The following is a 26,718-nucleotide window of genomic DNA, read 5'->3' as shown; positions in this document are numbered from 1 at the left end:
GTGTGTGTGTGTCTGTGTGTGTGTCTCTGTGTGTGTGTGTGTGTGTGTGTGTCTGTGTGTTAGGAAGGTTGATGCAACATCTACACTGAACCTTATAAAGCAGGAAAATGAGTATGAAGTTGGTCCAGTGACTGAGGTGATCTTCCCCTCTTCTCCCTACCTAAGAATAGGAAATTCTCTCCTCAAGAAAATACAGTTGACCCTTGAACAAGGTAGGGGTTAGAGATGCTGACTCCCTGTACAGTCAAAAATCCACATATAACTTTATGGTCGGCCCTTCTTATCTGTGGTTCTGAATCTGAGGATTCAACCAACCACAGATCATGTAGTACTGTATTACTTATTGAAAAACAATCCATGTATAAGTGGATCTGTGCAGTTCAAACCCAGGTTGTTCAAAGGGCAACTGTAATGTCATTCAGGTTCCCTACAACTTGTCATATCCCAAGTCTCGTATTCACTGAAGAACCACCAAGACTACCAAGAAAAGGAGAATTAGAATAAAAAACAAAACAGAATCAGAATCATAGATGACCTAAACATTAAAGTTCATACATATTTTGGTAAATATTATCAAGATCAAGAAAATAGATGACAAGGTGGAGAACTTAACTTGACAACTAGAAACTATAAACTGATTGAAGTTGAACTGATAGAATTAAAAATTATACGAAATTTAAAATTCGGTAGTGGATTGGACACAGGTAAAGAGAGGTAAGTGAACTGGAAGATAGCACAGTAACAATATTAACACTAAAACATGGGAAACGAAAAGAATAAAAAGTACACAAAAGCGCATTTGAGACATATGGGCCACAGTAAACATTTTTATCATATGTGTAAACTGGAGTCCAAAGAAAAAAGGAGAGAGAGATTGGGATGAAAACAATATTTCAGAAATATTAACAGCTGAGAGTTCTCTAAAACTAAAAAGAATATGTGGAGCCATAAATTCAATAAGCACTAAAGAATGCAACAAGAACAAATACAAAGAAAAGCACACCTAAGATCACCACAGTACAATTCATGAATGGTAAAGAAAATCATGACATCTTAAAAGCAGCCCAAGGAAAGAGAGATTACTTTCAAAGGCACAATAGGATTAAGATTACAGCTTTCTTCTCAATGAAACTGGATACTAGAAAATAATGGAATAACATTTTTAAGTGCTAAAGAAAAGAACTGCCCACTGGGAATTCTAGAGGCAGAGAAAATGTTGTTTGCAAGGAAAGATGAAATAAGGAAATTTGCAGACAAACAAAATTTAGAAAATATGTTCTCATCAGAACTGACTGAATTAAATTATAAAAGGAGACCCACAGGTAGAAGGAAGTTATCACAGATGAAAATAAGGAATTTATAAAGAATTATGTATAACAGAAAGGATAAATAAGTGGATAAACGTAAATAAAATCTAACTGCACAAAAGAGTAATAATAAAATATATCAAAAATTAGAATGCATTCAAACAAATGGAAGAGGAAAAGTAGTAAAAGAAATTTAAGATCTCAGCATTGCTTGAGAAGCAGTAAAAGAGCTAATAAGTCATGGTACATGTGTAACTGCTACTTATGTAAAAATAACAAGCTAATACAAGGGAAAATGGAATTTGAAGAAATCTAAAAGGAAGAAAGAAGAGCAAAAAGAACATAACAAGGTGGGACAAATAGTAAACGAGGAGTAAACGGTCTATAAGAAAATACATTAACTGTAAATACTCAAATTAAAGGACAAGGATTATTGAAACAAACAAAAAACCTAATTCTATGCCACCTACAAGAGACAAGAGTCATATTGAAAATTAAAGGATTCAAAACTTATGTCCTAACAACAATAAGTAAAATTGAAGATTTTTTAATGTTAACATAGATTTGAAAGCAAAAAGTATCACTGGTGATAAGGCAGGATAATAAAACCCACTGTTACTTTACAAGGGCTATATTATAAATCTAAACTTCAATGCAATAGATGAAGGGAAATTCCAAAAATCTAAGTAGAAATAGAAAAATCTAAATTACCTAGATCAGTAACGTAGAACCACAAGAACAAATCAGCAGATTAGAGAAGATCTGAATACCATCATTAAAAACTTTGGCCTACATTTACATAAAACACTGCACCAACAATGATGGAATATATATATTACGCAGAAATTTTTAGGTGCATATGGCACATTTATAAAATTGACTATATTCCAGTTATAAAACAAGACTCCGAATAAGCAAGAAATTTAAAAATATATAACCAATATTTTACCAAATAGTTGGATATTAAAAACATACTTCTGATCATTATGTAGGTCAAAGATAAAGTCGCAATGGGAATTAGAATTTTATTAATTGAATGATAATGAAAATATGCCATAACAAAACCTGTGGGTTGCAAATAAAGCTGTGGTCACAGAGAAGTTTATGTATTCAAATTAGATTCTCTAAATGTAAAAGGGACAGGAATAAAGCAACTAGAAGATAACCTATCACCCTGAGGTAGGCAGCTCCTGAACTGTACCTGGTGGGGAAGGCAGGGCAGAACTTCAGGAGGCCAGCTGAGAGCACGGTGAACGCCACGTCAGGAGCAGTCTCCAAGAAAGAGCACTTAATGTACAAAGGGATGACTAAAATATATTTAAGAGCTAGCACCTGACTCCTCTTAAGGATGACTTAACGTTGCTGGGGAAAAAATAAGAAGTGCTCGGTGCAGAAGGTGAATAGCTTTATAATTCCCAGGAGAATCTTGGTACCAGGACCACACAATGAAGAACTTGGAGTCCCCGTGGCTAATCCAGCAGAGAGAAAAGGAGAAACAGAGATGCGAGAGAAAATAAAGGGAACTCTTGGTGCAATTTGGTGCTGCTGCAGGCCCAAGTCCAGGTATGTGCTCTCTAGCTCCCCGTCTTAAATAAAAGCCACCATGTTCCTTAGTCTTTCAGGTACTTAGAATTTCTCTTTAGAACCTGAAAATGGGGTCAGGTTTCCTGTCTGCATTGCTACAGTCCAAAATAGAGGCAGGATGGTTGAAATAGTTCTCTATCTGGCAGAGGAGGCCTTGAAGCTGTGAGCCACTCACTGCAAACCAGCAGGACATGAAGGATTCTTGAGCAGATCTGAAGCTACTGGGAGGCCTTTCAGGAGTTAAATCCCATAGTAAATACTGTACCTTCATTGGCCCCTTCTCCCTCTCTGTCCAGTCTTCCTCCACTCCCATGGGGGCCCTTTGGGGTTAAATGAGCACTATTTGACTTGTACTTGGTGGTCCCAGAACTTGACTTGGGCCTGGAGACTTCCATGAAAAGTCTACCTTCCACCTACTGGCTTGGGTTTCTTGGTCTCTGTGCTCCAGGCTAATCCCTTCAATCTGCTTTTTCCATTTCTGCCAATAATCCCCCTCTCCAGACCTTCCTAATGCTCTTCTGGGGTGGGAGGAGACTTACTGAGGGCAATGTTTATTTCTAGAGGGAGAGGTGACCACATGACTTCACAGTGGTCGTCCCCTTGATTATTCAGTTTCTGTCTAGATTAGTCGTGGGTGTCTGTGCACCCCAGCCTCACCCCAGGAGGCTGTAGAACACTGTCCTTATCTCAGCCCTGAACCGCTCTCTATCCTCCTTCCCTCTCTCTCCTTACCCTTCTTTACCCACAGACTCACAGGCTTTCTGGACCTCTGAGGAAGATAAGCACGTCACAGAACCTCTGCTACAGAACAAAACATACTGAAACAAAGCTATTGAAACAACAGAAAAAGAATACATGAGGATTGTTTCTCCTGAGCGTTCAATTACCTAGGGGGCCTTTAGCAAACTTTGATTGATAAATCTAACCTTTCTGTCCTTGGCAATAGTTGATCACACTGTGAGGAAAACAAGTTAGGGAATGGAAAAATACTATTTGGATTTCAATGAAATAATAAAGATGCAGGGACTATCTTTGACTTTTGCAAGGTGAGAAGAGAGTTTACATTTTGATTATTGATGGCAGGAATCCCTTTTAAAACAGGGCCAGTCTGCATGATGCATTTAAAAATCAGCCTTTTCAAATATAGCCATAGCCCCCACAAGATCTCTTGATTTCTCTGGGATCAGATAAACCATCACATTTCACAGTGGTGCCCTGTATATGAAAGTGATAAACATAATCTGGAAGCATGGCAGTGGCTAAAACTATGGAGCTGGCAGCCACACGTTGAAATGATTTTTTGCTTTTAATTCATTGCATAAAATGCTAATGTCCAAATTCAGGCAGGTAGATCTTACCAACCATCAAGAGCTTCAACCCTGCTAACAGCTAAGTATGCACTTTTAAACCCTACTTTGACTGCTCCAGAAACTTACTGGGTTTCTTTAATGCCTCTGTTACTATTTCCTTTGTGTCATTTTGTTTTTCTTTAAAAACATAGCTGTGTGACCTTGGGGAAGTTAGATTATTTCCTTGAGACTTGGTTGCCTTCTCTGTGAATATCTGGGTATAATTTTAGTATTGCTCAATAGAATTTTGGGTGATAATGAAAATATTCTATATCTGTACTATGCAAAGCAGTATTCAATAGCTACATGAAGCTAATAAACATCTTTGAAATAGGGCAAATGCAACTGAGGAACTGAATTTTTAATCTTATTTTTAAATGTGTTTACATATAAATAACGTCACAAGCTAGCATCTGTTGACAGTACAGATCTACATAATATTTTAAGGATATTCTCCACTCAAAAACTCTACCATTCATTAACTCAATCTAAATATTTTTGCCCTCTGACAAACAGAAAATAATTTATGCTTCCCTTGAAATTATCTGTCAAGACCTTTATCAGTTTGGGGACATTATATTCTTAATATTGACTTTGCTTTATGAAACTTTAATAATGTTGGAGTTCCCTGCCCTTGGTATCACCTTTGTGATGATGGGAAATATTGTGGATGATCAAGGACCATTTCAAGAGATCATGGAGAGAAACCTTCTGGATTTAATTTCATTATGACGATGTCAAAATGCTTAATTACTTAAAATAAAACCCATACCGTTTTTATGCTGTTATATTCTACATGTAGCTGGAAAAATGTTAAAAATATTTTTAAAGAACTGCACATCTATTTTTGAAGCTGATTTGGCTGTTCAAGGCTTGCTAGCACTTTATCCATCTCAGTACTATTTCACTTAGTAAATAAATGCAGTTGCCATAATTGCTGCACATGTGTCTGTGTTCCCTTCCAGGTTATATGTTTTTGAAGTTAGAAACTATATTTATATCACAGCCCCTATGTATAGCACAATATCCATTGCTAATTCAGATTGTGTTTTAAGATATGAGACAAAATTTAAGACTTTTATTATAGTCATAAACATCTAGCAAACCAACCAGAAAATAAAAGCTAATTTTCAATTGGTTGGCCAAGAACAAAAAAGAGAGGAATACCTAGTGTAAAACCATATCTCTAATAACTACTGTTGGATTTAGAGCATGCAGATGCTAAACTTCTTTTAAAATATCTTCTTATCAAAGATTTGAGGTTGGACCTGAAAAATTTATATCAAAAGTGAAAATAATCATGTGGTCTGACCAGCCTAGATCACACAAAGTAAGTGTATACTATATATAAAGTAGATAAACTACAAGGTCCTACTGTATAGCACAGGCAACTATATTCAATGCCTTGTAATAACCTATAATGGAAAAGGATCTGAAAAAGAAATATATATATCTGAATCACTTGGCTGTACACCTGAAACACAACATTGTCAATCAACTATACTTCAAGTAAACAAAACAAAACAAAACAAAACAAAGTAAGTGGAAAGGGAAGTATAGTTTTATAAATTCACCTCTGATATCCAATGGACCAACTTAAAGACAACAGAAACTACAACTTTCTAGGAGACAGGACATGGCCAGCAAACCAGGCCGTTACCCTCGGCCATACCTGCCCAAAAATATACAGACTAGCCTGCATTCATGAATACATAGGAATTCTTCATTTATCTGGCATTATTAGGCAATGAGGTATTGTATGTTAGGAGAAGTTTTTTTTTAAATGACAAATTTAAGAGGAGTTATTTTAACCTTCACTCGGTAATATTTTTCTAAAATTAAGAAATGTATCCACTGGTGTATCTAATGTTTCCGTGATAACTCGGGGTCATCAGTTCAATCAACGTTTGCATGAATAATGCAAATGGAAACAAGACAGGCATGCTTACTGAAACTGAAAATGACATATCACTGGCTGGAATAACTGAGGAGAGAGCAAGAAAACAAAAATGAAAACAAACCGTGATCAAGAAACAATCAGTCAAGTTCTGACTTTCTGTACTTTGTTTCAAAAAGAGATACCACAAATCCCAGCGAGAGACTCCAGCAGCCTTAGCTGTCTTTCTCCTTTGTTTCCACCTTCCTTTCCTTTTCCTTCTACCCTAGATTGTTCCAGGAAATGCTTATAGCTGCTTCCAAGACAAATTCTAATACTTTCTCTCGCACAAACTTCACAATATTTCCATGGGATAAGTAGTGTGGAGGTAAAAGACAATTCATCACAGGGACATCTCCTATGAAAATAAAATTAGAAACTAGCTTCTAAACATGCAGAGAGAAGGGCGTGGTGCCAGGCACTAATTTCCTTGAGAATTCCTCTCCATTTCTAATAGACCTTCTTATTTACCAAGATCCCTTTTTATTGGTGTCCTATTCCAGACTGTTCCACTCTGCCCATCCTCATCCTGTCAAATACATTCATACTCTTTTGTGACCCTACTTATTTGCCCATTAAATAATCAATCATAGAACTGTCAGAATTAAATATAGAGTGAAATTAAAATACTGGAGTCACTTGGAGGGTTTAAGCAGCTCCACCAGAAAACACTGGGCATGGATTTAAAGAGGCTGTGCGGGACTTGCTCTTGTCCAAGTTCTTTCTCAAGAAGTATCTGAAATAAGCCTAAATTCAGAGTTAATCTGATTGGCCTCCTTTCTCAGGTGGACTGGAATTCACTGCTCTTTCCCCTCAACTCCCTGATGTCAGTGGCACTTTCCGGAGATGAGGTGGACTTCTCTGCCTACTGCAGAAGCTCAGTTCCCCCCGGGCCCACTCCTTGTCTGAATCCCACACTTGAGGCCAGATGCCAGCCTTCCCAGAACATTCGTGGTTTCATTTCCGTTTTTGACCTGCTCAGATTGAGTCCCTGTAGACTCTTTCTCAGCTTGAAACCTGATCTTCAACCCCTTTCCCTGACCTCGATGGTTACCTTCCTACATTAGGCCTCAGGTGCTTTAGCTATAAAATGATATAGTTGCCCTTAATTCTAAAGTCTTCTTCCTAAAGCTCTACAATGTGCTGGCTCCTTGAAAATGTTTCTCTTTGCTGGTTTTCATTTTGTAGAGAATTAAAACCACAGCTACTCTAAAAGACAGTAAGTTACACTGGATAAGGAAAGTGTCCTTTTGTAGTTAGATTAACAGGGATGGAAGACGACTTAGTATGTTTTAAGATACTCATGATCCATTCTCGTGAGAGTCAGGGGAAGAAGGGCAAGAGAGTTAATAAAATACCAAACGATTGTGACAAATTAAGTTCAAAAAGATGTAGCTGATTAGTTACTACTTGAATAAGCCACACATATCCAATTCAAGTTTTCCTTTATTTTTCTAAGAAGGGATCCCAGTGAACTGAGTCCCATGTTCAGGAACTCCACGTTCAATGGCTTAGTCTTTAAAAACTGTTCTGTTGCTGGAAGGTGAAATATTGCCCATCAGTCCTAATTGATGTTTAGCTATCACGCACATTTGAAATAAATTTATTACTTTGCCTGATCTCAGCGTAATACATTCCAAAGGGGCAAAGAGCACACGAAAATTTATGGAGTCTCCATCTTCTACAATAAAGTGTGCCATAAATTACATATTATTTGGCCATGAAATTCACAAGCCATAGAAACCACGCCATTAGCAATGTATACAGTGGTAAACAGCAGGTAATGATAATGATATAAAACAAAATAGACTGTGTATGTTGGCACAGCTGCCAATAAAGCAATCATTAAATACATTCATATGCATCTACGCTAGGTAAGCTCTTTGAGGGCAATTGCTATGAATTCTACATACCTGTCAGGATATTATGTATAGCCCAGTTTCTATGGCCTTTATTCAGAGACGCTGAGAAAGGGTTACTGTGGGTAAATTCACACCTTTTCTCAATATAGAATTTGGTCAACATGCATTCTGAACAGCAAAATTTCACACTGCTTTCAATTTTCCTACGGTAATTGCCACCTCAACAAATGCAGAATTAAGTAGAATGGATTATAAGAAGTTAGAAAGGAAAGGTGGAAGAAAAGAAGGAAGGTAGAAAAAAGGTGGGTATGGAGTACTTCAACATTTACATAAAGAGTGGACCTAAAACTAACCTGAGGTTACCCTAAACTATTAGCATATGCTATAGAAACTTAAATGAAAAAAAATTTTAAAAACCCAGCAAGGGAAACTCAAAGATTCTTTGTTTTTTTCACTCTATTGCATATACACATCCAACTTAAACAATCTATATGCTCATGTGCAATAAGAGAGCATTGTTTTGCAAGGCTATTTGGGTTCTATCAGCATGTAAAGGTCAGACAACTCAACTTTAGCAGAGCTAGCCTTCAGGTGAATAACTGCTTCTTTCAGGCTGTGAGCATCTGAATTTTCTGGAAATATTTCCCAAAAAATGAAAACTAAAAGAGTCCTAGGACAGCGTCCTTTAGAAGTTTTATAGCATCAAAGTTTTTGGAGGAAGAGTATCTTTGTCGATTATCAACACGATGATTCCAAGCAGGTCAATTTATGCTGAGAAGATTATATAACAGAACCCACTTCACCTCCATTATACTGACAATGGTCTTCCTTACTTCAACCTTGTGCTTCTTAGTAAAGTTGAAAATACTAAGCCAAGAACAGACAGTGCCAATGCCAGAGACTCAGATGTACCTATAGGAGCCTTCAGACAATATCGCCACCCAGGCTAAAGTCCTGGTTTAAAACATCCCAACATGAATGACTCTCAAAAACCGTATGCTGAGCAAGTGAAGCCAGATCAAAAGGGCACCTACTGGGGCTTCCCTGGTGGCGCAGTGGTTGAGAGTCCGCCTGCCGATGCAGGGGACACGGGTTCGTGCCCCGGTCCGGGAGGATCCCACATGCCGCGGAGCGGCTGGGCCCATGAGCCACAGCCGCTGAGCCTGTGCATCCAGAGCCTGTGCTCCACAATGGGAGAGGCCACAACATTGAGAGGCTCGCGTACCACAAAAAAAAAAAAAAAAAAAAAAAGGGCACCTACTGTATTATTCAACTTACATGAAATTCTAAACTGGGCAAAATTCACCTCTAATGATAAAAAACAGATCTGTGGTTGCCTTGGGTTGGGAGATGGGGATACTTTTGCAAAAGCCTAGGAGGAAACTTTCTAGGGTTTTAGAATTGTTATCGATCTTTATGGGGGTGGTAGTTATACAAATGTATACATTAATTAAAAGTCACTGAACCGTTGACTAAAAATGTCTGCATTTAATTGTATGTAAATGATACCTTAATAAGGTTGGTTACAAAATGAGCCAAAACCAAAACAAAGCAGAAGAAAAACCTCTCAAGACCTCAAAGGAAATACACTGTTTTCTTCCAGGGTACCAGATTGGAAATGAGGCATTGGTCTGTTCGACCTCAGATTATCCCTAGGATTATCTAGTCTATTTTAAAGCACTAGAGTCCCATATCAGAAAAACTCACCCCATGTTTTATTACTTTGATTTCTTCTCTGCCTCTTCTCCCAACATGGTGAAGTCATTTACAGAAGAAAACCCAGCTTTTTCCAACTTTGCATCATCACATATTCTTTCCAAAGCTATTATTTATGGAATAAAATTTGGCTACACTTTGTAAAAATCTAGCTTTTTGAGCCTTACAACTCTTAACAGTTAACCTATTGCCTCCATTGGAATTTGGAAAAACTATTTTGAAAATGAATAGCTGAGATTTGACATTTTTGTTTTTTGTGATTTTCTCTTCCCCTAAGTGACAAGTGAGTAGGAATGAGAAACACATACATAAAGAAAAAAATTATCTTGCTGCCTTTGCATGGTTATAATTTATAGGAGGCCCTTTTCAACAATAATCTATTATCAGAATCAATAAAATATAATCTTCATGAAGCCCAGGCCAGGATATTTGTCTCTTTTTCAGCAGATTGTAATACAAACCACATTCATGGATTTGCTTCTTGATGATCTTTGTAATACTGTAACAGCTGACCATTTCCTCATGCCTCTTCACCTTAACTTAAACCTGGTTTTTCACTAATGACCTCACATTTCCTTCTCTATCACTTGGTTGTCGGCCTCTTTTCCAACTCCAACTCCAGCTCACATTTCACTCTGGAACCAAAGGAAGACTTCCACCTTCCTGCTTTTTAGTGATACCTCAAGGTCATTACCATATTGTGATCACCCTGAAGAATAGCCAGACAATTGCTATTGCAGAGCCATCTGACAGTTTGTAGCTCTAAAAATTAACTAAGGACCACATTTGTCCAAAATATCCTAGTTTAAGATTTTGGTAATACAGCAACAGTAATTCCGAAGTCATTTATGACAATCAGTGTGGGAAGCACCCTCCTTCAGGAAGATCCTTTGCCATACAATACTCTTTCCCTGTCAGGTAATAAGGAAGCACGGCCGTGGAAAGTAACCTCCTGTGGAAAGAAATACTTGGCTTCGAGACGGCTTGAAGTTCATACATTTTTCTTGAATTAGATTCCCCATTAATTACTTTATCCACAAAGAGGTAATTATCAGAATTCTGTAAGCAATTAAGGAGATGCTACTGCACATTCTTTCAGCTTGGTGACCTTTCTCACTTTATTTCATGTGGCTATCTGAAACATCAGTGATTTACATGTCTTTCTTTTTCTTTTTTTAGCAGATTTCTGTGTGTGTGTGTGTCCCCATGATGAAAACATCATTAAAATAAGATATCATGAATAGACTCTTAAGAAGCAGAGTCTACTTAAAGTTCCGGAAAATGTGAAAGCACTAACATTCATGGACAACTCTACATTCTGAAAGTTACTCCAAATTTTATTGATCTCTATTTTGTCTAGGAGTTTTTCAAATTTTCTACCATGATCATTTGTTAGTTTTATAATTACATAATAAAGGCAATACATCATACAATCTTTTGTAATCCATTGCCGTTTTAAAACTATTTGTTTCCTTGTCCTCAGCAGCTATGTCATAGATTATTAGTACACAAGCAAAGACTTTCAACATAAGAGTACTTTATAGTGAGAAGAACTATACTGAGCTATCTATATCCTAAGACAATGCACTAGGAAAGCACTAGGAATTCTTAAGCACTAGGAATACAGACACGATCAAGGGGCAAGTTCCTTGCCTTCGAGTATACATAATCATTATAGCAAATGCTTAAATAGCACTTAGTATATAACTCACCACAGCAGTCTTATTATACTCCTTTTTAATAGGTGAGCAGAGGAAGCCACAGGGAAGTCATAGGGTAAAGCCAGAATTTGAACCTAGGTAGACTATAGTACACTCTCCACTGCTTTAACTACTATGTTAAAATATGTATATATCAAAGTTATATATATTTATATAACTCCAAGTATTTGAAAGTTACAAAACACTTATCTACCAAAACTCAAAAAGGAGCACACAAACTTGCATAGAAAATAAACATGTAAAAGTTCATGAATAAACCACATTATAACCTGCTCCACATAATATACTGACTGCAGTGTCCTGGGCCTCTCCCATCCTTAGGTAACCGGAAATTACAACAAAATAATACTTCTCACCTTTGGAAGCCACACCATCTCTCATACCAACCAACCAATTACTTCCTTAGAGAGAATAGGAAATTAACCTGAATATCATAAATATATATATATATGCTATATATATATATAGCATTACTGATGTAGAATCTTTGTTTAAAGACAATAACTTCAATAGCAGAGGGAACTTTACCATTGCAGGCTTCAGATAACCTCTATATTTCTCAGATTTTATGCTAAATCATGAAATGCCATATTGTGTCTGAAGCTATTTTTTCAATAGTCCATTTTCTTAAATGGACTAGCAAAGTAGTAAATACTGAGGAACATTTTGGCTCCCAAATCCTAACAAACAATAGAGCAGGGGTCAGTAAATTATGGATAGTGGGCCAAATCTAGTCCTCTACCAGCTTTTATAAATGAAGCTTTATTGGAACACAGCCATGTTCCTCAGTATATGTATTGTTTGTGTCTGTTTTCACATCACAGCAGCAGAGCTAAGTAGTTGCAAAAGAGATTGTATGGCTTGTAAAGCCTAAAATATTGACTGTCTGACACTTTATGGAAAAAGGTCTCCAACGCCTGCAATAGTATTTAATGAAAGTGATGCTATGTAACATCTAAGACTAGGTCATAAAAGGTCATGCAGCTTTTGCATGATTCTCAAGGAATGCTTGAACCCTGGACACTCATTCTTGGGATACTCTACCTTGAATCCTAACTACCACATTATGAGAAGTCCAAGCCACATGGGCAGCCACCTATAGGCACTCCAGTCAACAGTCCTTGTTGGGCCCAGTCTTCACAACATCCCATCTCAAGGGCCAGAAATGGGAATTAAAATTATCTAGATGATTCCAGCCCCAGCCATTTCAATCCTCATGAGCTGAGGTTTCAGACATCAGTCATGGAGTAGAGACAAGCCATCTCCTCTGTGTACTGTTTGAATTGCTGACCCACAGAATCTGGGCACATATTAACATTTTTTTTTGTTTCAACACTAAGTTTGGACTTCTTAATTATGTAGCAGTACATAACTGTGTTATCTATTAGATAACACAGTTAGATATCTATTATCTAATAGATAATATAGCACTGTGTCTGTACACAGGAGATCTACATTTCACAGAGCACATACTTTTAGATGTGAATGTTGACTGCTCAATTTCTAAGAAGAACGTATACACACATCTAGGTACAAAATGTTTATGTATATGTAAATATTAGACCTATATAAACTAATCTATATTATCCATAAAATGAGGGGCCCTTGATAATGGCTAACATTTCTTTCTGGTATTTATTGTATTCCAAGAACCGATAAATTCTTTCATTGTATGAATTTTCTCTTTTAACCCTCATAGTAACTCACTGAGAGAAGTAATGTTATCTCTATTTTATAGATGAGAAAACTGAGGCAAAAGCAGATAACATGCTCAAGAGTACTCAACAAGTAAATTTGAGAGTCAAGATTTGAACCCAAGTTCTCAAGTTTTAGATCCCTTACTCATAGTCACTAAGCTATATACTGAGGGAGGGGATGAAAGCTGAAGCCATTACCTCATGCTCAAGAAGTTAGACAGAAACTTAGCAGGTATGGTTGAAAGAAGACAGGACTTGGAGTCGTAAGTCCAGAGCCTGAGTGATGAAATGACTTCTCCTCTCCTCTAGATGTAGGTTTGTGTTTAGAAAATGAAGAAGAGCACTGCACATGTTGATTGTTGATTTCTGGACTTCATGATGACCAGAGAGTGGAAGTTTACCAGGGAGCTATTCTGCAATGACATAAATTATTGATTCAAAATCAAACCTTTAGTATAAATTACTGATTCAAAATCAAATCTTTATCATGTCTCCCTTGCATCAGAAGTCTTTCCCACTCTTCATTTCTTTTTAAACCCTTTCCTGTCTACTCTTGGCCAAAGCTTGAAGCCTGATTTAACATTTGGAAAGAAAATAATGAAATAGTCATAACACAGCAATTCCAATGCCTACTGAAACAGAAGCTCTAAATAATTTTTCAGATAATTTAGGAAATTAAAAATATTTACATCATAGAGGCAAAGACAGAAGTTACTTCTGTAATAAAATAAATGGTGAGACAAAAGGTTTCTGGTCAAGTAGATTTGTTTAAATAGGAACACTAATCTGAGTTCTACCCCTGTGCCAAAACCCAGTGACAGGTTGCATACAGCTTCTAAAGGGATAGTTCAGTGCATTGGGTCAAATTCATGCCCTAAAAGGTGGTATTATTAGTAGTACTAGAAGACAGAGTGTGACTGTCTTCTTTGGGACATAGATGAAGACCCCAAGATAGACAATATCAAGGACAAGTTATGTAGAATAAGATATTATCTCAGTCCTTGGGACATGTCATCCAGGATAGAACAAGAAGTAGATTTATTATCAAGTACATGAAGCCAGAGACAGTAAGCAATGAGTGGTAGTTGGTTAAAATAGACAGGTTTTAGAAGTAGAGGCACGGATGTAGAAAACAAACTTAGGGTTACCAGGGGATTGTGGAGGGGAGGTTAAAATGGGAGATTGGGACTGAAATATACACACTACTCTACATAAAATAGATAACTAATAAGAACCTGCTCTTCTTATTAGCACAGGGAACTCCACTCAATACTCTGTAATGGGCTATTTGGAAACGACTCTAAAAAATAATACAAGTGGCGCTTCCGTGGTGGCGCAGTGGTTGAGAGTCCGCCTGCCGATGCAGGGGACACGGGTTTGTGCCCCAGTCCGGGAAGATCTCACATGCCGTGGAGCGGCTGGGCCCGTGAGCCATGGCCACCGAGCCTGCGCATCCGGAGCCTGTGCTCCACAACAGGAGAGGCCACAACAGTGAGAGGCCCGCGTGCCGCAAAAAAAAAAAAAAAAAAAAAGTGGGTATATGTATATGTATAACTATTTCACTTTTCTGTACACCTGAAACTAACACAACACTGTAAATCAACTACACTCCAATAAAATTGTTTTCAAAAATAGGTTTTAAGAACCATAGTCAGGGAGCAGTGTGGATTGGAAAGATGTGACAAGAAATATTTCTGCATCCTCAGACAGAGCTCCCCAAGCTGGCTATTGCAAGGGTGAGCATTTAAGAGATCTTTGACATAAGGAGGACATGAGATTAACAATCTATCCCAATGTGCATGAATTATTCTCCTCGGGGCTATCAGAAATCAGATGGCATCCTAGAGCAAGGGTCAGCAGATCTTTTCTGTAAAGGGTCAGAGAGTAAATATTTTGGATTTTGGGTACCACACGTATCCGTTGCAATTGCCTATCTGCTGCTGTAGCACAGAAACAGCCATGCACAATACCTTAAGGAATGGGTGTGGCTGTGTTCAAGCAAAACCAGGAGTCAAGCGAGATCTGATCAGTGGGCCAGAGTTTGCGGACCCCGGTTCTGGGTCAGTGTTCACAGCTGAATGAGTCATGAGGCCTTAAGTTCCAGTTCTCATTGTACTACTTTCTACCTGGGTGAACTTGGGTTCATCCTTTTATTTATATGGGCCACTATGTTAGTCAAGTTTCTCCAGAAATACAGAACCAACAGCAGGTCTATACAATGTGCCCATATATATTGATAGATATAGATCTAGATATCAATATTGATACCTAGATCTATATCCATATCTATATAAAGATAGAGAAAGAGAGAGAGAGATTTTAAACAATTGGTTCACACAATAATAGAGGCTTGGTAAATTCATAATCTGCAGGTTAGGCTGTCTAGAGACTCTAGGAAGAGTTGCAGTTCAATTTCTGTAAGTCTTCTGGCAGAATTCCTTTTTGCCACAGGGAAGTCAGTCTTTGTTTTATTAGAACTTTAACTGATTGGATGAGGCCCACCCATATTATGGAGGATAATCTGCTTTACTCAAAGTCCACCACCAATTTAAATATGAATTTCATCCAAAAACACCATCACAGGGACTACCCTGGTGGCACAGTGGTTAAGGATCTGCCTGCAAATGCAGGGGACATGGGTTTGAGCCCTGGTCTGGGAAGATCCCACATGCCGTGGACCAACTAAGCCCATGCACCACAGCTACTGAGCACATGCACCTAGAGCCCATGCTCTGCAACAAGAGAAGGCACCGCAATGAGAAGACCGTGCACCACAACGAAGAGTAGCCCTCGCTTGCTGCAAATAGAGAAAGCCCACGGGCAGCAACGAAGACCCAACGCAGCCAAAAATAAAAAGAAAGAAAGAAGGAAAGAAAGAAAGAAAGAATTTAAAAAACACAAAAACGCCATCACAGAAATATCCAGAATAATATTTGACCAAATAACTGGGCATGGTGGCCCAGACAAATTGACATGGAAAATTTACCACCTAAGCCATAGTTTTGGCATCTTTTACTGAGAAATTTGACTTATCTGAACTATTTTCATACCTAGAAGATACCTTCTACAGGTAACATGATTTGGCGCCCAAAGCCAAAGCTAGAGTATTTCATTCCAGGTCCCTCCTCAAATATCCATGATAGGTAGAAATTGGACATCAGTAGTTCTTGAAATCTCCCCAGTGAATATAATATGCAACCAGGGCTGAGAATCTGGAGATGTAAATTGAACTTTAGTTAAACAGGAAAACAAGCTCTGACTCTACTGGCTGGAGCTAGACAAGGGATATACATTTAGTGGGATGAGAAGATAAAGAACACTAGGGAGTAAATCAAATGCTTTACACCTGTGCTTAGCTAATTGTTACTCAGATAATTCAGACAATCTTACAGCATCTGAACCCTGAAATTCCTTAGTTCTGTTTACAAAAAAGTAACTCTTCAAGTAACTGAACTCTGAGAATCATGTAAATCAAAAAGAAAAAGAAGAAATCTTATTTTCTGAATTCGTTGATTTCATATATACTGTTTCACTTTCATGATATTAACTAGTTATCTTTCTTTCCATTTTATGTTTGAGGAAAGTAAGGCTTTAAAAATCTCAGTCATTTTCTCAAGGTCACTTGTTAAGGGTGTGGTAGGCAGCATAATGGCTCCTAAAAATGCCCTCACCCTAATCCCTGGAACCTATTAATATGTTACCTTACATGGTGAAGAGGACTTTGCAGATATGACTGAAGTTACAGACCTTGAGATAGAAAGATTATCCTGGATTACCTCATGGAACAAATCTAATTGCATGAGTCCTTAAAAGCAGAAAACCATTCCCAACTGTAGAAAGAGAAAGATAGAGATGACTTAATAGAAGCAGAATCACAGCGATGCAACATTTTGGGTTTTGTAGGTGGAGAAAGGGGACTATGAGTCAAAGACTATAAGTGACTGCTGGCAGCAGATAAAGTCCAGGGAACAGAAACACCCCTAAGAGCCTCCAGAAAACAATGTAGCTCTGCCAACACTTTTTTTTCTTTTTTAACCATCTATATTGGAGTATAATTGCTTTACAATGGTGTGTTAGTTTCTGCTTCATAACAAAGTCAATCAGCTATACATATACATATATCTCCACATCCTCTCCCTCTTGCATCTCCCTACCACCCTCCCTTCCCTATCCCACCCCTCTAGGTGGACACAAAGCATAGAGCTGATCTCCCTGTGCTTTGTGGCTGCTTCCCACTAGCTATCTATTTTACATTTGGTAGTGTATATATGTCCATGCCACTCTCTCACTTCATCCCAGATAACCCTTCCCCCTCCCTGTGTCCTCAAGTCCACTCTCTATGGCTGCATCTTTATTCCTGCCCTGCCCCTAGGTTCTTCATAACCATTTTTTCTTTTTTTTTATATTCCATATATATGTGTTAGCATATGGTATTTGTTTTTCCCTTTCTGACTTACTTCACTCTGTATGACAGACTCTAGGTCAATCCACCTCACTACAAAAAACTCAATTTCATTTCTTTTTATGGCTGAGTAATATTCCATTGTATATATGGGCCACATTTTTTTTGTGTGTGTGTGGTACGTGGGCTTCTCACTGTTGCGGCCTCTCCCGTTGCGGAGCACAGGCTCTGGACGCGCCGGCTCAGCAGCCGTGGATTATGGGCTCAGCCACTCCGCAGCATGTGGTATCTTCCTGCAGCGGGGCATGACCCGTGTCCCCTGCATCAGCAGGCGGACTCCCAACCACTGAGCCACCAGGGAATCCCTGTGCCACATCTTTATCCATTCGTCTGTCGATCCTGCCAACACTTTTACTTTACTCAATTGAGACCAACGTCAGACTTGTAAGGTAATAAATTTACCTTGTTTTGAGTCACTAAGTTTTTGGTAATTTGTATGAAAGCAATAAAAAACAAATACAGAGGTTCTACAAGAGCCAGGCTATATATTTATACTTAAGTATTTCTGAAATGAATTTAACATTGTGATTGACAGCAACAGCAGCAGCTTCCATGGGATCCCATCACACACCTGAGGAAAAGCAGCCTAATACAAAGCAGTGACAGCAGCAGGTCACTGCCCCACACTTGGAGTAGAGGGGCACTTGCTCTACTGTAGCAGCAGCATAGCCTGAATGGGAACCCATCCTCCTGTGGCACTAGTCCCATCAACATTAGTGTAATCGGCTAGCATCTGCTGAGCCAACAGGCCCCACATATACAAACCCTCCAACTCAGCAGCATTAAGTGAGCCAGGCTCAGGGTTTCCTGAAACTCATATCCAATGGCACTGGAAAGACAAGATATCACCTACACTTATGAAAATATAAAAAAACAAAAACAGAACACTGGGAACTTCAGAAAGAAAAGGGGAACAATGGAATGGGTGAAAACAAATGGGGTAAATAGAAGAGACTATCATTAGTCTCATGAGTTTCTTAAATACTATATGATAGTCCAAGCAAAAATTAGGACACCATCTGATGTGGTTCTCCATGTAGAGAAAGGAAATACTACAGAAAATCATACTTTAAAAGTGGGGAATATTAAGAAACCTAAATGGAAGTAAAATTTTGAAACTTCACTTGAAGTCATAAAACACTGATTCCAGTAGACTATGATAAGTTACATATGTATACTGTAATGCCAAAAGCAACCACTAAGAAAACTATACACACAGTATACACACATGATTATAAATAAATAAATTAAAGTGGGCTTATTAAAAAATGTTTAACCCACAAGAAGGCAAAATAAGAGAAACATAAGATTGAGAAACTAAGGTAAAAGACAAAACAAAAAATAAAATGGTAGACCTAATCTTTAACATAGCAATAATTACATTCACTGTAAATGATCTAAGTAACCAAGTCAAAGACAGAGATTGGAAGAGTAGATTAAAAACTCACAAGCATGATCCAAGTATACACTGTCTATAAGAAGCTTACTTTAAACATCATGATATAGGTAGTTCAGAGTAAAAGGATGAAAATGATATATCATGTGAACATTAATCAGAAAAAGCAGGAATGGATAAATTAATATCAGATAAAGGAGATTTCAGAGCAAAGGAAATTATTAGGGGCAAACAGGGTCATTACATAAAGATAACAGGAATAATCCACCTAGATGACCTAGTGATACGAAATGTGTGTGCACCAAACAACAGAACTTCAAAATACATGAAGCAAACACTGAAAAAGGTAGTAAAAGGAGAAAATTTTAAATCCACAATTATTATTGGAGACGTCAACACAGCAATTTATAGAACTACCAGACAGAAAAATCAGCAAGGATATGGAAGAGCTGAAAACATCATCAATCAACAGGACATAACTGACATTTAAAGAACACACTCAATAAGAGCAGAATACATATTCAAGTGTCCGTGGAACATTCACTCATACACCATATACTGGGTGATAAAAAAACATTAGCAGATTTAAAAGAATTAAAATCATAGAGAGTATGTTCTCTAGCCATAATGGAATCAGACTAGAAATCAATAACAGAAAGACAACAGGAGAATCTTCAATCACATGAAAACTAAACATCACAATTCCAAAGAACTCATGGGTAAAAAAGACAGCGTCAAGGAAAAAATTTGTAATGCATAGAATAAAAGAAAATGGAGATATAACGGATCAAAGTTTGTGGAATGAAGTGAAAGTAATGCTAAAAGGGAAGTTTATAGAACTAAATTGGGAAATAAAATATTTCAAAGCAATAATCTCATTTTCTATATTACAATACTAAAAAAGGAAGAGGAAAAAACACTAAACAAGCAGAAAGAAGGAAATAATAAAGATGAAACAGAAATCCATGAAACTGAAAACAGGAAAATGGGGGGGGGGAAATCAATGAAACAAAAGGCTGGTTCTTGGAAGTAAACAATTTAATCAATAAAGATCTAGCAAGACTGATAAAGGTAAAAACTGAGATGGCACAAATCACAGATATCAGATATGCAACCAGGGATACCATGACATATCCTGCAGGTTAATACGGGACAAGTTATTATGAACAAGTCTACACTCTAAATTCAAAAATGTAGATGAAATGGGCCAATTCTTCTACACCCAAAACTACCCAAACTCAGCCAAGATGAAATAGATAATCTCAATTTTCCTGTAACCATTAGAAACACTGATCTTTCATACAAAAACTCCCAAAAGAAATATTCAGGCTTAGATGTTTCACTTTTACCCAAGACTTAAAGAATGAAAACCAATTTTACATGATTTGATAAGAAATAGAAGTAGAGGGAACCGTTCCTAATTAATTTTATGAAGCCAGTATTACCTTGATACCAAAACCAGACAGGAATAGTATAAAAAGAAGAAGACTATAGACCAATATGTTTTATGAAATTGCCTGTAAAAATCTTCAGCCAGATATTAGCAAATTAAATCCAGAAATATATAAAAAGAATAATATATCATGACCAAGTGGTATTTATTCCAGTTATGCAAAGTTGGTTAAATATTTGAAAATCAAACAATGTAATCCACCATATCCAATAGATTAAGGGGGAAAAGTCATGTGATCCTATCCATTAATGCAGAGAAAGCATTTGACAAAATCCAATCCCATTCATGATTTGGCACATATATACAATGACATATTACTCAGCCATAAAAAAAACAAAATTGAGCTATTTGTAATGAGGTGGATAGACCTAGAGTCTGTCATACAGAGTGAAGTAAGTCAGAAAGAGAAAGACAAATACTGTATGCTAACACATATATATGGAATCTAAGAAAAAATATGTCATGAAGAACCTAGGGGTAAAACAGGAATAAAGACACAGACCTACTTGAGAATGGACTTGAGAATATGGGGAGGGGAAAGGGTAAGCTGTGACAAAGCGAGAGAGAGGCATGGACATATATACACTACCAAACGTAAGGTAGATAGCTAGTGGGAAGCAGCCTCATAGCACAGGGAGATCAGCTCGGTGCTTTGTGACTGCCTGGAGGGGTGGGATAGGGAGGGTGGGAGGGAGGGAGACGCAAGAGGGAAGAGATATGGGAACATATGTATATGTATAACTGATTCACTTTGTTATAAAACAGAAACTAACACACCATTGTGAAGCAATTATACTCCAATAAGGTTGTAAAAAAATAATAATAAAATTAAAAAATTATAAAAAAGAAGAAAAAAAACCCCAAGCAAACTAGGAATTGAAAAGGAACATACTGAAACTCATCAAGAGGATCTACAACCTATACCGACATTATATTTAACTGTAAAAGACTGAATGCTTTCTCTGTAAGATCAGAAACAAGGCACCGATATCTGCCCTCACCACTTTTATTAAATATATTAATGGAAGTTCTAGTAAGAAAATAAAGCAAAAATAAATAAATACATAAATTTAAAAGTTAAATTTTTAAAACATTTATTTAAAAGATAAAAGGACTATTCCTACTACGTTGAATAGGAAGGAATATATCCTACTGAATGTTGAATAGTAATATATACTATTATATTAAATAAGGAAAAGTAAAACGGTATCTGAAGAGGAGATGATAATCTAAATGGAGAAAATACCAAGGAATCCACAAAAAGCTTGAGAAATAATATTAGTTTGTAAATGTTGTTTTTTTTTTTTTTGCGGTACGTGGGCCTCTCACTTTTGTGGCCTCTCCCGTTGCTGAGCACAGGCTCCGGACACGCAGGCTCAGCGGCCATGGCTCACGGGCCCAGCCGCCCCGCGGCATGTGGGATCCTCCCGGATCGGGGCACGAACCCGCGTCCCCTGCATCGGCAGACAGACCCTCAACCACTGCGCCACCAGGGAAGCCCTTGTAAATGTTTTAGAGTACAAATCAACACAGTTTTATCAAATTATATATTAATAACAAATATGTAGAAGCTTAAATAAAAATATGTGATGCCATTTACAACTGACCTAAATAAATACTTAAATATAAGCCCAATAAGACATTTATAGGTCCTCTATACTGAAAATTACAAAATGCTGATGAAGAAAAATGTAAAAGTCCCAAACAAATAGTGAGACATACCTTGTTCATGGATTAGAAAACACAACATAATAAAGATGTCAATTCTCCCCAAGTTAAGAGGCTTAACAGAGTTACTCTTAAAAGGCCCTCAAGGTTTTTGTGGATATAGACAAGCTTATTCTAAGATTTATATGGTAAGAAGAGGCTGAAGAATAGCTAAAACAATTTGTAAAGGAAGATTAAAATGGGAGGAATTCATCTACCCAATTTCAAGATTTTGCAGTAATGATGGAGGGTAGATACACAGATCAATGGAATGCAATACAGAACCCAGAAATAGACTGACATAAATACATTTAACTTGTTTTTGACAGCAGTGTGAAAGCTATCAAGGAAGAATAGACTTTTCAAAAAATGGTACTGAAACAGTTGGACATCCCTCCACAAAAACAAACAAACAAAAAATGAACCTTAACCTAAACCTCCACACCTTACACAAAAATTAAATCAAAGTGGATCATAATCTTCAATGTAAAAGCAGGACATTTTGAGAAAAAAAAATAGGAGAAAATCTTTGGCATCTAGAACTACGTGAATAATTCTTAGACTTGACACCGAAAGTATGATCAATAAAAGCAAAAATTGATAAATTGGATCTCATCAAAATGAGTTAAAAATGCTTCATAGAAGATCATTTTAAGTGGATGAAAACTCAAATTACACAGTGGGAAAACATATTTGAAAATCCCACATGAGACAAATGACTTGTATCTATAATATACAAAGAACTCTCCAAACAACTTAAAAAAACCCAACTAGAAAATAGGCAGAAGACAGGAACAGACATTTCATGGAAGAGAATATACACATGGCAAAGAAGCACATGAAAAGATGCTCAACATCATTAGCCATTAGGGAAATGCAAATTAAGACCATAATGAGATATCAGAGAATAACGAAAATTAAAGGATAGTGACAACATCAAATGCTGGTGAGTACATAGAAAAATGATATCACATCACTGGTGGGAAAATAAAATGGTTTAGCCACTCTGAGAAACAGCTTGACAGTCTCTTTTAATCCTAAAAGTAGATTCACCCTACAACACAGTAATTGTACTCTTGAGCATTTATCCAAAAGAAACAAAAACTTCATTAAGTTCCCACAGAAACTTACACATAAATGTTCATAGCAGTTTTATTTATAACAGCCCAAAACTGGCCACTACCCAAATGTCTTTCAATGGATGAATGTTGAAACAAATTGTGATAAAATCTTATGATAGAATACTACTGAGCAACAAAAAGGAACAAATTATTAATATGTGCAAAAATTGAAATGAACTTCAAGGGAATGATGCCGAGGGAAAAATTTTAAAAAGCCAATCTCCGAAGATTAAGTAATTCATGATGATATTTACATATTATTCTTAAAATAACAAAACTGTGGAGATGGAGAACAGATTAGAAGTTGCCAAGGGTTAGAGATGGGGGTAGAAAGTACAGCGGGGGATCTTTGTGAGGTTTTTGTGGTCCCAGTACAAATAATACAGCAATCTTGGTTTTAACCCCGAAAGATGTTTAAAAGCAATTCCTAATAAGACGTGTCCAGATATTTAGCAATGGCAGCAGATTAGAGGTATAGCTACCCAACATGACAGCTTCAAAACAGATGGTACTAATTCAATGCATATGTTCATTTTTAAAAGGCCAATCACAATACTTAAATGGTATATATCTTAATGATATTATTCTAAGGATCCAGCTATACCAGATGGACTAGCAGGATTTTCTGTACATTCAATCTTATTTAAGACAGTAAATCTTATAAGACAGTTAAGAAAAGAAAAAGAAAAAAAAAAAACAAACCAACTACAGTTGGATATTCTCATAGGAAGATGAGGTGAAAATATGTAGCAGTGGTTCAAAAGCTTAAGCAGTGGCACCTAAATTTGGCTGCACATTAGAATCATCTGAAGCACTTTTTTAAAACCCTCACACCAACAGTTGGTCATCCTAAACCAATAAAATCATTTAAAATCTCCTCAGACGATGCCATTGTCTAGCCAGAAGTGAGAACCAGCGGACTAAGCAGAAGGAGATGTTTCTACAAAGATTTCTTAACAATAAGTTCTTTCACCCAATCAGATTTACCTTCCTGCAAAGGGGTAAAGAAGGCTAGATGTTGTCCATACTTGCTTAGCTTTAATGAGCACTTGTGACTTGCCCAAAACCTAGATCATGTTTCCCCTAAATTTCATGTTATTTCCTAAGTTTTTCAAATCCAGGGCTAAGGGGTTTGCCAGGATGAGATTTTAAGTGCTCACACAGGGCAAGTCCCTGGCAAACCAGGACAGAGGTCACTCTACATTGAAATGTAAAGCATCCTAAATAACCCTGCCACTGCCCCCAGATACTCGTCTGGGCCAACCAGTGGAGAAAAGGCATTCTCCATTACCACCACGGCAAATGCTGCTGTACTTGCCTTGGCTACTCCCTATCTTTTCCAGGCGTCTCTCCCCTTCACCTGCTGGTGGACGCTTTGGCAGCTGCCAATGCAGATATTTTCAAACTTTAAGGTGAATATAAATCATCTGGAGGGCCAGTTATAACAGAGGTCACTGAGCCCCACTAGAGTTGCTCATCCCATAGGGCTGGGACAGGGCCCTAAAACTTGAATATCTGACACATTATCAGGGGATGCTGGTAAAGCTGGTCAGGTTGTTACCGAATGCACGTTCGTGTGTCTGAAGCACAGTGAGGCCAAACAAACCGAAAGGTTGCAGTCTGGAGCAGAGAAAGGTTTATTGCAGGATCGAGCAAGGAGAGGGGTGGCCCGTGTTCCAACAACCCTGAAATCTCCAAAGGATTTCAGCAAAGCATTTTTAAAGGCCACGTGAGGGAGGGACGTCCCAGGGAACGTGATCAGCTCGTGCACAATCATCTGACTGGCTGATGTTGAGGCCACAGGGCAGGTAACATTATCCATCCTTAGGTGCCAGAAGGTCTGGGGGCTGTGTGCTCATGATCATCAAAGAGTTAACTTCTTCCATTGGGTGGTGGGTTTTAGCATCTGAAAACTCAAGAAATATGCCTGAGATACTATTATCTGAGGACTTCAGAGAGGAACTACAGCAGAGGCTATGGGGGATGGGTCTGTCCTAGGAAGGCCCCATAGGGTACTGCTTGCTTACAAGGTGACCATACTTTGAGAACCACTGCTCTAGTGGCTTGGAATGTTAAAGTAATGGAAGAATCCCTTCCCAGATCTAGATTCTAGTATCACCAGCTATTTTGGTGGGGGGAAGGGTAAGTTCTGTCCTTGCTTGGACTTCTTGTTCATTTATATCAAAGCCTATTTGAGGCAGTGCACTCGGCAGTCCTGCAGATCTGTCTTTGGCTTCAACAGTGTTTGGAATGAACAGACCCAGGGACGCTCCTTGCTCCAGCACCCGACCACCCTCCAACATTTCTTCCTGTCGCAACCTTTGGAATCAGCCACTCAGCTATCCTCAGCCTCCAGGACAGGCCAACACCGTTTTTGGAGCTTAGCTCCTTAACACTGATCAACCACGAGTTCCCAGGTTCGTCAGAATTATTCCATCGAGGTGGAGGCCGCCATCCACCGCCTGTTCAACATGCATCTGTGGACACTTACCTCTCTCTAAACTTCTATTTCCACAGCAACAGTGGGACTCTGGACAATGGGGGCCACAGTTTTCGCCAACTGGCTGAAGAGAAGTGTGAGGGCGCCCAGCGACTCTTGAAAATGCAAAACAAGTGCTGCGGCCGCGCCCTCTTCCAGGATGCGCGGAAGCCTTCTCAAGATGAGTGGGGTAAAACCCAGGACACTGTGCAAGCCGCCATTCTTAGGGAGAAGAACCTGAACCAGGCACTATCGGATCTGCGTGCCCTGGGTCCTGCCCGCGCAGACTCGCACCTCTGTGACTTCCTGGAGAGCCGCTTCCTGGAGGAGCAGCTGAAACTCATCAAGAAGATGGGCAACCACCTGACCAACCTCCGCAGGCTGGCTGGTCCGCAGGCTGTGCTGGGCGAGTATCTTTTCGAAAGGCTCACGCTCGAGCACAAACAGGAGTCTCTGAAGTCCAGCGGCCTCTGAGGAGCCCCTCTGGCGTCAGAGCTTCTGCCTGAAGCCCAGCTCTGCAGCCACTAGGCAGCTTTGTAACTGCCCTGGAGCCTTCTCCCAAGCCTTGGACCAAATGGAAACAATAACGCTTTTTGCAGAAGGAAAAAAAATGCCTATTTGAAACACAAACAGAATAAAGAGAAAAAAAGAAATATATATATATATATATATTCATGTTCTTTTAACATATGAATTGCCCCACTTTATCTGTGTGAAATACGTTTGTTCCCGTTATTGGGCTGGTTCTCAAGCTTTGCTGCTTGTATGAATTACCTAAAGAGCTTTTTTTTTTTTTTTTTTTAGTATTAAATATATTTTTAAATTAGTTTCTGCTTTATAACAAACTGAATCAGTTATACATATACATCTGTTCCCATATCCCTTCCCCTAAAGAGCTTTTAAGAGAAACTTGGGTGTCTGGGTCCCA

At 38.1% G+C, this 26,718-nt stretch overlaps 1 protein-coding gene across 1 annotated transcript in view; it reads left to right on the top strand.

The window, feature by feature from the left end:
• The window catches only part of LOC309807982 (ferritin light chain-like), a gene marked incomplete at its 5' end in the record, with an annotated part of 41,438 nt that extends 15,161 nt beyond the window's left edge, over positions 1-26,277 (top strand). Inside the window, one exon of the mRNA XM_082627991.1 lies at positions 25,697-26,277. Coding sequence (XP_082484117.1) covers positions 25,697-26,264 — 568 coding nt within the window. The 3' untranslated portion in view covers positions 26,265-26,277. The remainder of the gene's footprint in view (positions 1-25,696) is intronic.
• Positions 26,278-26,718: the final 441 nt, after the last annotated feature.

This window comes from Mesoplodon mirus (assembly GCF_964341445.2).
Source record: "Mesoplodon mirus genome assembly, chromosome: 7".
In the NCBI taxonomy this organism is placed as follows: Eukaryota; Metazoa; Chordata; class Mammalia; order Artiodactyla; family Ziphiidae; genus Mesoplodon; species Mesoplodon mirus.
Note: the sequence above shows the minus strand (reverse complement) of the source record. Positions and strands in the feature narration are given on the sequence as shown.